We start from the raw sequence: 13429 nt of genomic DNA, 5'->3' as shown, positions 1-13429 counted from the left end.
AGACGCACTATTGTACTGCGATGTCTTTACAGCTACCACAATGTCGTTTAGAGCCGATTTATACTGTTTAACAGTCGAAATTATACAGAATATCTGCTACTTTTGTACAAAGTGGAACTTCGGAGGGTAAACTCATTTCGGGGGTAATCTCGTATCGTGACACAGGCACTACTGATGCCAAACTGTTGACCAATAACAGAGATTACTCAAGGTTCTACCAGGTTCACTGACAACTAAATTAAAAAAAATTGGGATCAAAAGAACATGATTTCTTGTTCATTTACAGCAGCTGATTCACAGTAAACTTCGAACGGCCGCAGTAAGCGCACAAGAGGGTACCCTTACGTCAAGGGCTGTAACTCCTAAGCATCCCAACTTTTTGCTGTTAAAGTTTTTGTTTCGTGTTCAGGATACTCTAGGGATCATTTCTAGACCAGTCTTGCCAACCCCTGGGGGGGGATGCACGGTAGGCCTATCTGGCTTGCATACTAGTAAACATCAGTAAATGTTTGAACGGCCGACGGTTTTTTGCTCAAAACTTGAAAGTGGGTTGTGATATTTTTATGTCAGGTTTTCCTATACGCTGCCACGACTGAATTAGGTATAATTATTATTCAATACTCTGTGTACAGTGCAGCGGTACTCTTCCCGCTCTCCCTCAGTATAAAATTGTACAGAGGTTATGAACAGAAAATCTGAAAAAGACAGGGTCTTAAAAAAAGAGGAAGTCTTAACTCATGGGGGGGGGGGGGGGGGGGTCTTATTAAGGGGGTTCGTACCCACGTGAAAGTTTGCAGTGTTTTAAAAACATTATTATCTGAATTTTGTCACAGCAGTTTGTAATTTGTTTCAATATTGACATTTTGTTTTGTTTTTTGTAGTACATGTATTTTTATACAGACAACATGTGTGCAGATATTAAAAAATTCTCCGACGACAACGAATATAATCAGTACATTAATGTAGATGCTGCAGTTGACAAACTGAATTCTATGATTTGCAATGCGTTGATTCTGCAGAACTCAAGTTATGCTGTTGCCAGCAGCAGCAGCAACACAAACAACAATTACAACAACAATAACAATAACAACAACATGTATGACGCATGGAAATAACAAAAGGTTCTAAGTGTTTTGCCTTGTATGGCATTGGAACCGCGAGTTACATTCGAAATTAATTAGCACATGGAAAGGTATCGCCTTATGTATCGATTGGACATTGGATTTCCCTTCTTTGAGCCATGTGACGTCAGAGGCCTACAAAACTTCATGTATCGATTGGACATTGGATTTCCCTTCTTTGAGTCATGTGACGTCAGAGGCCGACAAAACTTTATGTATCGATTGGAGATTGGATTTCCCTTCTTTGAGTCATGTGACGTCAGAGGCCGACAAAACTTTATAATTTGGCTTTTCAGGTTGACCGAAACTTCAAAGGAACTAAAAAAAAAAACCGTCATGTGTTTGATTGCATGTGTGTGTGCTGTTCAATGTCAAAACAACAACAAAGTGAGTACATGACGTGTGTTTTGTAGTTCCTTTGAAGTTTCGGTCAACCTGAAACGCCCAAATATGAAGCTTCTATGTGTTTGACTTTGATTGCATACATGTGGATTGCATGCATGTGTGTGTGTGCTCGTTCAATCGTCAAAACAACAACAAAGTCATAAGTACCTGAAAGGAATTCGATCGATACATAAATGTTATTTGCGTGTTTGACCAAAATATGACATTTTACACATATCTCGACAGTTATTGTTCACCTCGACCGCTAGCGCGGTCTCGGAGAACAATGACTGTCTCGATCTGTGTAAAATGTCATATTTTGGTCCAAAACGCAAATAACGTATAATGTTTTGGCAACCAGGGACGCAAACAATAACAGGTACAGTCTGTCCCGCGAAAACAATATCTCAGATCTGCCCAGGCTTTTACGTGGGATAATACCCTCCAGCTGGACATTTCCCCCACCCCCACCCCCCACCCCCCCCCCCGCACCCCCCACTACCACCACCACACAAACACAAAAACAAGACAAGTCGCGTAAAGCGAAAATACAATATTTAGTCAAGTAGCTGTCGAACTCACAGAATGAAACTGAACGCAACGCAACGCAGCAAAACCGTATACTCGTAGCATCGTCACTCCACCGCCCGTGGCAAAGGTAGTGCCCGTGGAATTGACAAGAAGAGCGGGGTATTCGTTGCGCTGAGAAGGATAGCACGCTTTTCTGTACCTCTCTTCGTTTTAACTTTCTGAGCGTGTTTTTAATCCAAACATATCATATCAATATATTTTTGGAATCAGGAACCGACAAGGAATAAGATGAAAGTGTTTTTAAATTGATTTCGAAAAAAAAAATTGATAATAGTTATTATATATTTAATTTTCAGAGCTTGTTTTTAATCCAAATATAACATATTTATATGTTTTTGGAATCAGCAAATGATGGAGAATAAGATAAACGTAAATTTGGATCGTTTTATAAATTTGTATTTTTTCTTACATTTTTCAGATTTTTAATGACCAAAGTCAGTAATTAATTTTTAAGCCACCAAGCTGAAATGCAATACCGAAGTCCGGGCTTTGTCGAAGATTTCTTGACCAAAATTTCAACCAATTTGGTTGAAAAATGAGAGCGTGACAGTGCCGCCTCAACTTTCACGAAAAGCCGGATATGACGTCATCAAAGACATGTATCAAAAAAATGAAAAAAACCTTCGGGGATTTCATACCCAGGAACTCTCATGTAAAATTTCATAAAGATCGGTCCAGTAGTTTAGTCTGAATCGCTCTACACACACACACACACACGCACACACGCACGCACACACGCACATACACCACGACCCTCGTTTCGATTCCCCCTCGATGTTAAAATATTTAGTCAAAACTTGACTAAATATAATGACTAATTCCTGTGCAGAAATGAGCATTTTTGGAAGAGTTGATTTCGCTGATGGAAACTAATAGCTTAAAAAAATAATCCATAAAAAAAAATACTGCACAGAAAGCACCCATGCCGTTGATTTTTGGTAAGTGTGTCCAACTGGAGTCGTTCACTACACGGGTAGAACTGTGCTTTTAAGCATATATGGGAACGGCTTCAACTATCAACAACCCGAAACAGAATACCCGGATTTGTAGTTTGAATTTCTTTTTGTCTGTTTATTTATTTACTCATTTTATTACGTTTTTTTTTATTTGTTTGTGAATGTTGCTTTGTGAGTCAGGAGTTCAGTGTGTTCAATCAACAGTGTAGGTTGGGTGGTTTCTTCAAAACATGTACTTATTTATTTATTTACCGGTTCGGAAAAGACACCCACGAAAATGTTATGCGCACCGATGAACACACAAGAGTCACGCTGTGTTTAGAACAAAAGGACACCCTGACCTATACCCGTTGTAACCAAAACAAGAAAACAACACGCAGCGTACTGTGTTAACAACCGTATCAGATCCTGTAACTCGAATCTTTTACAATAATTTTTGTAATGTTTTTTTTTACATTTGGGACCCTCCACCACGAAATGAGTCGCATGTCACCTCGCGCGGTTCGGCGCTAGGCTTAATATAAGTCCGGGGAGTGTCTGGTAACAGTGTGAGGGTCACCTTAGTCACAGGCTTATCTTTCTTTCTTTATTTGGTGTTTAACGTCGTTTTCAACCACGAAGGTTATATCGCGACGAGGAAAGGGGGGGGGGGGATGGGATAGAGCCACTTGTTAATTGTTTCTTGTTCACAAAAGCACTAATCAAAAAATTGCTCAAGGGGCTTGCAACGTAGTACAATATATGACCTTACTGGGAGAATGCAAGTTTCCAGTACAAAGGACTTAACATTTCTTACATACTGCTTGACTAAAATCTTTACAAACATTGACTATATTCTATACAAGAAACACTTAACAAGGGTTTATTGCTCCATTGGTCGATTTAACAGCCTTTGCATAATGATTACGACGCAAAAAGAAGGCGTAGACTACCTAAACTCTACGCCAGGGACACAAATCACATTGGGGTCAAATTGTTACCTGGGGACATTTTTAGCTGAAGAAATTGTACATTCGGAGAAAGAAATAACCATAATATGAGTGGAGAAATGAATAACACCTCTGTCTCTGTCTGTATGTATGTCAGACTCTCTCTCTCTGCCTCTCTGCTTTGAAAGATCACGCAATTGCGTGAACACACACTTAAAGGCCCGGTCACACAGCCCAAAAGTCGCGTAAACGCATGAATCACGCACGAAATTTGATCCTTACGCGATACATGCGCGATTTGCGCATTTCATCAGTTTGTCTGACGTGGAACCTCCGTAGTTGTCCGCCGATGTTCGCCGGATCGGCGCTTTACGCGATTCCAGGTTTTCAGCAGCTCAAAACTCGGCTTCGCCGCGGTAAGAGTTTACGCAGTATTGCGCTGTTTTACGTAATTTCTGCGTAGTTTGCGTAGTTCTTACGCGAACAATGCGCGAAATATGCGTGGAATATCAGTGATCGTTTGCGAAAATGTTGCCGCTATCGCGTTCTATTCATCGACGACTTTCCACTGACGATTAGCAGACATATGACGCATGTTTCGCGCTTGTAACACCTACGTATCACTGAAAATCACTGAATTTTTTTTATTGGCGTATGTATCTCTAAAAGAACACGTAAATAAGCGCATGTAATACTTATGAAATACTGATGAATCACTGATGTATCACTAACAACTCACGTATGATTGGCGCTATCTAAAAGCAGCTATTTTATCATCTCCCGTCAGGCCAATTCCTGCTGCCGAGGGGTGCACATCGCACGCCGAACGCCAAGTTTCTCTCAGTCCAGCATGAACCCCCAGAGGAGAGATGTCCTAGTGTTCCTGCTCCAGAACCAGAATGACCATCTGCTGCAAGTTCATGAGATGTTGGCCATTGCGACTGTCAAGTGAAACGGGAATGCCAAGGCGCAAAAAAGTAAATTTTAAGGGGCTTATTGTCCGTCAGGTCTTAATTGCCTATATTGGACATGAATTGGTTTATACGATTCGAGTTTTACGCCCTCACGGCATTTTGATGTTTGCGTGTTTAGGTGGTATCAGCCATCTGCACTTATGGTAGAATGACCAAGATCTTTAACGTGCCATTGTGGTGACACGGGGGGTGGGGGATGGATACTGTCACTGGGTCTGCACATAAAGTCGACCCGTGTCCGTCCCGGCCCGGTTTGGAACCAGCGACCTTTCGCCAAGGCGCCGCGGTTGCATCAGTTTATATATGCGCGGAATGGACGTGCGCGCTGCCGCGCATTCCTTGCGCAGTTCATGCGCGAATCATGCGCGATTCATACGCAGTTCATTAGTGATAGTGCGCAGATTATACGTGGTTTTCTGTGGACTTTTGCGTGCCTATGCGCTGTAGAGCGTGGTTTGTTAGTGATTTTTGCGTGATCTTTCCGTAGTTCTTGCGCAATTCATCGGTGATTTTCATCGCGTAAATCAGCGAAAATGGTCACATTCTCGACCGACAAGCACGCACAACCAAATTGTATGCGTGATTCATGCGTTTACGCGACTTTTGGGCTGTGTGACCGGGCCTTTAGTTGTGAGGGGAAAAGACAGGGGCGGAGCTAAATTTACCTCCACACCTGAGTTTACTCACTCGCCATTCTATGATCAGTTCAACTGGAAATAAATGAGGGGGGAGGGGGGGTCGGATTAGCTCTTCACGTAAATGTATCCTTACCAGTACGGCGCAACAACATCAGGTTTGCAGGCTGATAAAGTTACAAACCTGTTCAAAACTTTAATCAATTTTCTCTCAAGTCGATTAATAACAGTTGACTTACTGTGGCGTCAAGAACAGACCACCATTCAGGCGACTATAAGACCATTGTAGCATTGTCTTTTTTTCAAAGTATTCTCTAAATAATAATTTTTGTCCACAGAATAAGAATCTATTTGGGACATGAGGTCACGCTAAGAGGATACCAGGATTGTACTCTGAAAACCGGTGCAGCCGGTTCGGTGTCCTTTTCGCTCCGCCGTGTTCCGACGGTCCGACCCTGTCTTCTTGTTTGTTGCGGTAAAGATTCGGGTGGGCGGGCAGATGATTGATTCTGGGTGTGCCTGGGGTGGGAAGGATGAGAGTGGTAGTGGTGGTGCATGGTGGCTTAAGGCCGGGGGGGGGGGGGGGGGAGGACCCGTTGGCCATGTAGCAAACGAGGGTGGACAAAAAAATCAAAGTATCGCTTCCTGTGTGTGTTTTTTGGGTGTTTTTTTTGTTTGGCAGTAGCTCCGGGCAGTATAGGGCACTGGACTTGTGATCCCCAGGTGAAAGGTTCGAATCCGGGCCGGGACCTGATTACAAAATGGCATACCATCGGTCATATGTGTTGTATATATGAATTACAAGGAAATATTAATCAATTCTTGTCATCTTCTGCAATGACGAGATTTTTTCTCTCCTTAATACCTTTCCTTTCCTTTATTTGGTGTTTAACGTCGTTTTCAACCGTTCAAGGTTATATCACGACGGGGGAAGGGGGGGGGGGGGGGGATGGGATAGAGCCACTTGTTAATTGTTTCTTGTTCACAAAAGCACTAATAAAAAAATTGCTCCAGGGGCTTGCAACGTAGTACAATATATGACCTTACTGGGAGAATGCAAGTTTCCAGTACAAGGGACTTAACATTTCTTTCATACTGCTTGACTAAAATCTTTACAAACATTGACTATATTCTATACAAGAAACACTTAACAAGGGTAAACGGAGAAACAGAATCCGTTAGTCGCCTCATTCCTTAATACCCTCAACTTCACATGTGTGACAGCATAGAGGAAGAGGGAAGGGGGCGGCCTAAACGGTTGACATTCATTTGCAATGAATTCAAGTTCTAATCGGCTCAAAGTTTTAGCCACCAACAAACGAATCGGATCGCCCGCATTGTGGAAATCGATTAAAAAATCAATAAGGTGTTATTTTTAGAGAATTCATGCTGAGCTAGACGGCAGGTATCGAATGTGAAAACATCAGCTGAAACCATAGCGCTGGAGGGCAAAGTTGAATTTCTTTCTTTCACACTTCTTTTCCATTTATCGGCTGATTTGTTCTTTGTCAAAAGATTTGTATTCCACCAACGCCGCAGAAAATCACGGATGAGGGTGTGTGTGTCAGTGTGTGTGTGTCGTTGTAAGTTGTGTGTGTGTGTGTGTTTGTGTGCATGTGTGTGTGTGCGTGCGCGCTGGGGTGGATCCAGGGGAGTGCACGTGTGTGAACAGACAAGCTGCAGGCATTTCAACCTGCAGATCTACCAAAACTACATGACGAGTTCTCCCTTCCAGGGGAATTCCCACTACACTTACATTGCTGGCGAGGGGAGAGGGATTGAGGTTAGGGCAGGGAGGGGTTGTCGATCTCTTGTTTTGTTTCCACAGTGCAGTCTCTGAGTATCTGGTGGATAGACGATTTGATTGTCTAAACAGTGCATGCGAAACATAACATACACAGCTAGGAAGTGCCGAGGTCAGACTGACTGGACAGCGTTCGGGGTCTCATTTACCGTGTTTATCCTATACACACAGCCAAGAGCATTTTGTATTGTATGACTTTGTTTAATTCTTTGTCTGTGTGTGTTAACGCTTATAATAGCACCAGTTTAATGGCTGAATTGAAGAAAGAGACTTCTGAAGTATTTGTGCTTTGTGTCATGAGTCTTTGACCAATAAACAGCTTTGACCAATACACAGCGAGAAAATAAGCATTTTCTGCAGATAAACATTTCTTTCTTTATTTGGTGTTTAACGTCGTTTTCAACCACGAAGGTTATATCGCGACGGGCAGATAAACATGTCTGCAGTTAGGCGATGATCTTCTTCTTCCAATTCTTCTGTTTTGCCTTGTTCTTATGAATTTCATAGCTTTTGTTATTTTTCTGCGACAAGAAATTACCGAAATTGTTTTTTTTTGGCAATCTCACTGGCTATCTACCGATATTTTGGCTACCACAGCCAATATTTTTCGCACAAAGTTGTAGTCCAGTTGTTCGAGTGCTTTGTTACACAGTTCTCCACTTTTGCTGTAAACATTTACTGTTTTAAGCAGTTCCACTGCTTGTCTGAGCATTTGTATGCTGATTGTTTTGAAATACTCTGATTAGGAGTTTGAGTTCATTTTCACAAGGAATAAAAGAAGATGAAGGTTGTACATATTCCCCACATACTTTTGTGTGTGTGTGTGTAGCATGTGTGTTGAATGTGTATGGAGAAATGAACAGGCTAGAAACTACCTTTATCTTATACCTGAGAGAGATTAGTCTAAGACTCTTTTCTTCATAAAGGTCCCTACTTTTCCGTGCTGGACTAGGGATGGATAGTTAACCATAGGCACTTGATATGAACATTACCTTATGAACTGTATGATTCTAGTACGTAACACTTCACAAGTGTGTTCCTTTGTTAGTTTTTTTTCGACACGCTTTCGCTCACATTTCAATATTCTTTAAAAAAAAAAAAATAGGGTAAACCTGGCACCACACGTCAAGCCAGGTAGTATTCTTAATATATGTTTACTCACCTTGTATCGAATGCTGTTACATTATTATAAACAACATCAAAGATATATATCGTACAAAAAGCTGTAAAACAAAGCATCAAGTACTAACCATGACAAACACAGTCCAGTGTAAAAATGTCACAATAAACTGAACACTTTTCATATATACGACACATTCAATACAGTCATGAGATAGGATCAAATTTACTATTAATATAATTATGCTTGGTTCTCAAACACGTTATAACACTTACAGACTGTACGCAAGCACTAAATGCACAAAATCTGAAACGGTACAGAAAGTGCAAGCCAAACACAAATCATAATAGCACATTTGCATATCAACATAAGTACAAACTTTTTGTGAACAACGATATGTCACATGTGTGTTAAATACTTGACTCACAAGCAGATAAAAAAACCTGACAATTTGTAAAAATGTTATAGCTCACAAACAGATCAGAAAACTGAAAATGTGTCAACATTTCATAAAATACTTACATGTACACGATGATTAAAACAGTACAAATTGTGCAAGCCAATGCAAATCATAATTAGCACATGTTTGTGTAGCAACATCAGAACATTTTTTTAAACGATAAGCCACAAAAAGCACCTTGCAAACTTGTGAACGTATCTTGCCAAATTCTTGAACATCCATGTATTGCTAGTTGAGCGAAATATATTTGGTGTTAGTGTATGTGTCTTGGTGCAATGTTTCTTCTCTTTTAGTTGCAATAAACCATAACACTTTAAATGAGCCAACATTTCATGCCTGCATCATCTGCTGGGAAACGCAGCAGGTATAGGAGATCTATACACACTAACTTGAAGGAAGACTGTGCAAATAAATACATCTGGCAAGCAGGAGAAGGCAGGTACAAAACAATCACTTTATTTTTTAACGGGGAAAACAATCTTGTGTAAACTCACTGGGACAATTCTACAAAATGAGATTCCAACAAATAAAATTGCAACAAAGTACAGTCGAACTCGCTTAAGACGAATCACTGGGGATCGGGAAATAAGTTCGTCTTAACCGAAATTCGCATTAAGAGAATTGATTGATTTTTTTACTGTCACAATTTTAGAAGTAAAATTTAAAAAGTCGTGTAAAAAAAAAAGTACATTCTGATCAATCTCCGATTTCATGGTGTCCACCAGTTCTGGTGCATGTACTACCCTGGCCAAGTTTCCTCTCAAGACATGAAAGAGACCGCCCCATAGGTTAAACTCCCCATAGGTTAAACTCGGTCACTGACCCGGGTGCAGGAAGTGTTTCCTCTCTCATATGAAAGGGGAAACACCTCTCATAGCTAAAACTGGGTCAATGACCCCTGGGAAGAAGGTCAGTGTCTATAAAGAAGGCCACCCAGCCATCACAATGGACCTGCCTTTGATCTCGCCTCACACGCAGATCCTAATGTAGCCTTGTGACTTTTAGAGACAAAGCGGCTCTGGGGCGATGAAAACGTGTTTGTTAAAAGAGGGGTTCGTTATGCAAATGATATGATATGTCGATCTCGGGACGAGTTTAAAGATTTCGTCATAAGCGTGAGTAAATTACAGACATTATGCATACTTGGGAATCCAAAAAGTGCTCGTTATAAGCATAAATTCGTTACAAAGAATTCGTTTCAAGCATTTTTTTAAGCATGAAGAAAGAGGTATTCAGTTAGGAACTTAAAACTAATACGTTATAAGTCAAAATTCGTAACTAGCGTGTTCGTTTTAGATGGGTTCGACTGTATCACAATTGGAATGTAAACTGAAAGTGTGAAGTATTCAGCATTGTTAGAAGTAACAAGTCGCGTAAGGCGAAATTACTACATTTAGTGCAGCTGTGGAACTCACAGAATGAAACGGAACGCACTGTATTTTTTCACAATGACCGTAGTCCGCCGCTCGTGCAAAAGACAGTGAAATTGACGACCCTGGGTAGTGGTTGCGCTGTGCTGCATAGCATGCTTTTCTGTACCTCTCTTTGTTTTAACTTTCTGAGCGTGTTTTTAATCCAAACATATCATATCTATATGTTTTTGGAATCAGGAACCGACAAGGAATAAGATGAAATTGTTTTTAAATCGATTTCAAAAATTCAATTTTAATCATAATTTTTATATTTTTAATTTTGAGAGCTTGTTTTTAATCCGAATATAACATATTTATGTGTTTTTGGAATCAGAAAATAATGAAGAATAAGATAAATGTAGTTTTGGATCGTTTTATAAAAATATACTTCTAATTACAATTTTCAGATTTTTAATGACCAAAATCATTAATTAATTTGTAAGCCTCCAAGCTGAAATGCAATACCAAAGTCCGGCCTTCGTCGAAGATTGCTTGGCCAAAATTTCAATAAATTTCATTGAAAAATGAGGGTGTGACAGTGCCGCCTCAACTTTTAGAAAAAGCCGGATATGACGTCATCAAAGACATTTATCGAAAAAATGAAGAAAACGTCTGGGGATATCATACCCAGGAACTCTCATGTAAAATTTCATAAAGATCGGTCCAGTAGTTTACTCTGAATCGCTCTACACACACACACACACCACGACCCTCATCTCGATTCCCCCTCTATGTTAAAACATTTAGTCAAAACTTGACTAAATGTAAAAATGATATACTTATGAAGGTGCAGCTAAATTGAAGACGCTTGTTTTGGAACCTCGATCTCTTCTAAAGCCTCGTGCAATCTATTACGTCAAGGGACTGGGTGGCCGAGTGGTAATGCACTTGCGCTCGGAATCGAGAGGTTGCGTGTTCAGGCCTGGGTCAGGCCGCAATTTTCTCCCCCCTTTCCTAACCTAGGTGGTGGGTTCAAGTGCTAGTCTTTCGGATGAGACGAAAAACCGAGGTCCCTTCGTGTACACTACATTGGGGTGTGCACGTTAAAGATCCCACGATTGACAAAAGGGTCTTTCCTGGCAAAATTGAAAAGGCATAGCTAAAAATGTCCACCAAATACCCGTGTGACTTGGAATAAAGGCCGTGAAAGGTGAATGCTCGCCCTAATAGGCTTGAGGTTTGCTGGCCGATGTGAATGCGTGATATATTGTGTAAAAAATTCCATCTCACACGGCAGAAATTAATATGTAAATCGCCGTGAGCTCTTGTGAGAAACGGCGATTAATAAATGTCCATTATTATTATTATTATTAAAGTAAAGAAACGTCACTCTGAAAGTGTGGCGTGACGTGTTACGTAGTTCTAAAAATTCATCGAGGGTAATTAGCGAGCGCAATTTTTTTTCTCCATAATGACGTTTGTCTCAGTGACTTTGGCATCATAAGCAGTGGAAAAACGGGTCCCTGCCAGACTTGCTTGACATGACCTCATTTACATGATATACACACATGTGATTTGAACGATTATCTCACGGGTGTCTCTCTCACGTATGTAGGATAAATTGTAGTTCAAAATGTCCCAAATCCATGAGTGGCAAGATTTGCTGTTTCTGAGTAACTCTTTGACAAACTTTTTAGAAACATCCAAATTCACAAAAATGCTTCGTTCTTGTTATTGTTTTTGTTGAGCGTACCTTATTTAAACAAACAAAAAATCTTACTCATAGTTCACATTTTCATAACTTAAAGAGTTAAACTGTGATGTGTGAATATCACTTCATAATTAAAACAAGAAAAAAACAGAGAACATGTAGTGTCAAATGTAAACTAGGAAATTCAAAATTCTGGTTGAGAAATTTCTATTGACTTATATGCAGTCCTGGCATGCATTCTCTGTGTAACCTGATGCAACAACAAACACTACAATTATTTTGGAGGCAAAGCCAATCAAGCAGGAATGCCAGCTTGGGCTAATTAAGTTAATAACGATGTTAAAATATCCTTTGGTACACAGAGGTATACATGAGTACATCAGGAGTCAAATTTAAGGGGCTTACTGTCCCGTCAGGTCTAAGTGCCTTGAGTTGGTTTATACGATTTGTTTGTTTGTTTGCTTAACGCCCAGCCGACCACGAAGGGCCATATCAGGGCGGTGCTGCTTGGACATATAACGTGCGCCACACGCAAGACAGAAGTCGCCGCACAGGCTTCATGTCTCACCCAGTCACATTATTCTGACACCGGACCAACCGGTCCTAGCGCTAACCCCAAAATGCCAGACGCCAGGCGGAGCAGCCACTAGATTGCCAATTTTAAAGTCTTAGGTATGACCCGGCCGGGGTTCGAACCCACGACCTCCCGATCACGGGGCGGACGCCTTACCACTAGGCCAACCGTGCCGGTCATCACCATGAGAAAACAGCGGTCAGACCTAATCACAAACAGTTTTCTGAAGCCCACAGGTGTCTCACACAGAGAACTGAATTGAATTGAATTGTACATGTAGCTATAAATAGCTCAGTTCTCAAGGCAGACAACTTCTGCAGAGCAGCTGCTTTGCCAAGGGGAATTACAGCATCACCCTGTCAGGTCTAAAGATGAATATAAGTTGTGATATGACTGAATCGCTATCCAGGTTTGTAGGGGTTGAACTGGTCTGGTTACAGTTAGGCCAGAGTTTGCTATGACAGATTCACTTTCCAGGTTTGTAGGGGTTGTAGGGGTTGAACTGGTCGGGTTCCATGGAGGCCAGTGTATGCTATGACAGATTCACTTTCCAGGTTTGTAGGGGTTGAACTGGTCGGGTTCCATGGAGGCAAGTGTATGCTATGACGGATTTACTTTCCAGGTTTGTAGGGGTTGAACTGGTCTGGTTTCATGGAGGCCAGTGTATGGTTGACCACTCTGTGATGAGCCTCGTCTGCACGGATTGCCAGAATCACATCGCGCATTGTGGCGTCCTCCTGTTGACAGAAAAGGTCACTTCAGAACCCACAGTGTCACCACGACGACATTACATTTTACTTTTACATTTAGGCTGGAAT

At 41.1% G+C, this 13429-nt stretch overlaps 1 protein-coding gene across 2 annotated transcripts in view; it reads right to left on the bottom strand.

Annotated features, from left to right (window-relative positions):
- Positions 1-13429, bottom strand: part of LOC138947606 (uncharacterized) — a 55771-nt gene that overhangs the window by 27900 nt on the left and 14442 nt on the right. The window contains exon 10 of one of the 2 annotated variants that reach the window (XM_070319118.1): positions 8533-13348. The exons of the other annotated variant lie outside the window; for it this stretch is intronic. Coding sequence (XP_070175219.1) covers positions 13223-13348 — 126 coding nt within the window. The 3' untranslated portion in view covers positions 8533-13222. Of the gene's footprint in view, positions 1-8532; positions 13349-13429 lie in introns of those variants that run through there. 2 annotated transcript variants of the gene reach the window in all.

The sequence above is a fragment of the Littorina saxatilis genome, linkage group LG14 (genome assembly GCF_037325665.1).
Source record: "Littorina saxatilis isolate snail1 linkage group LG14, US_GU_Lsax_2.0, whole genome shotgun sequence".
NCBI lineage: Eukaryota > Metazoa > Mollusca > Gastropoda > Littorinimorpha > Littorinidae > Littorina > Littorina saxatilis.
This window is presented reverse-complemented; position numbering and strand designations above follow the sequence as displayed.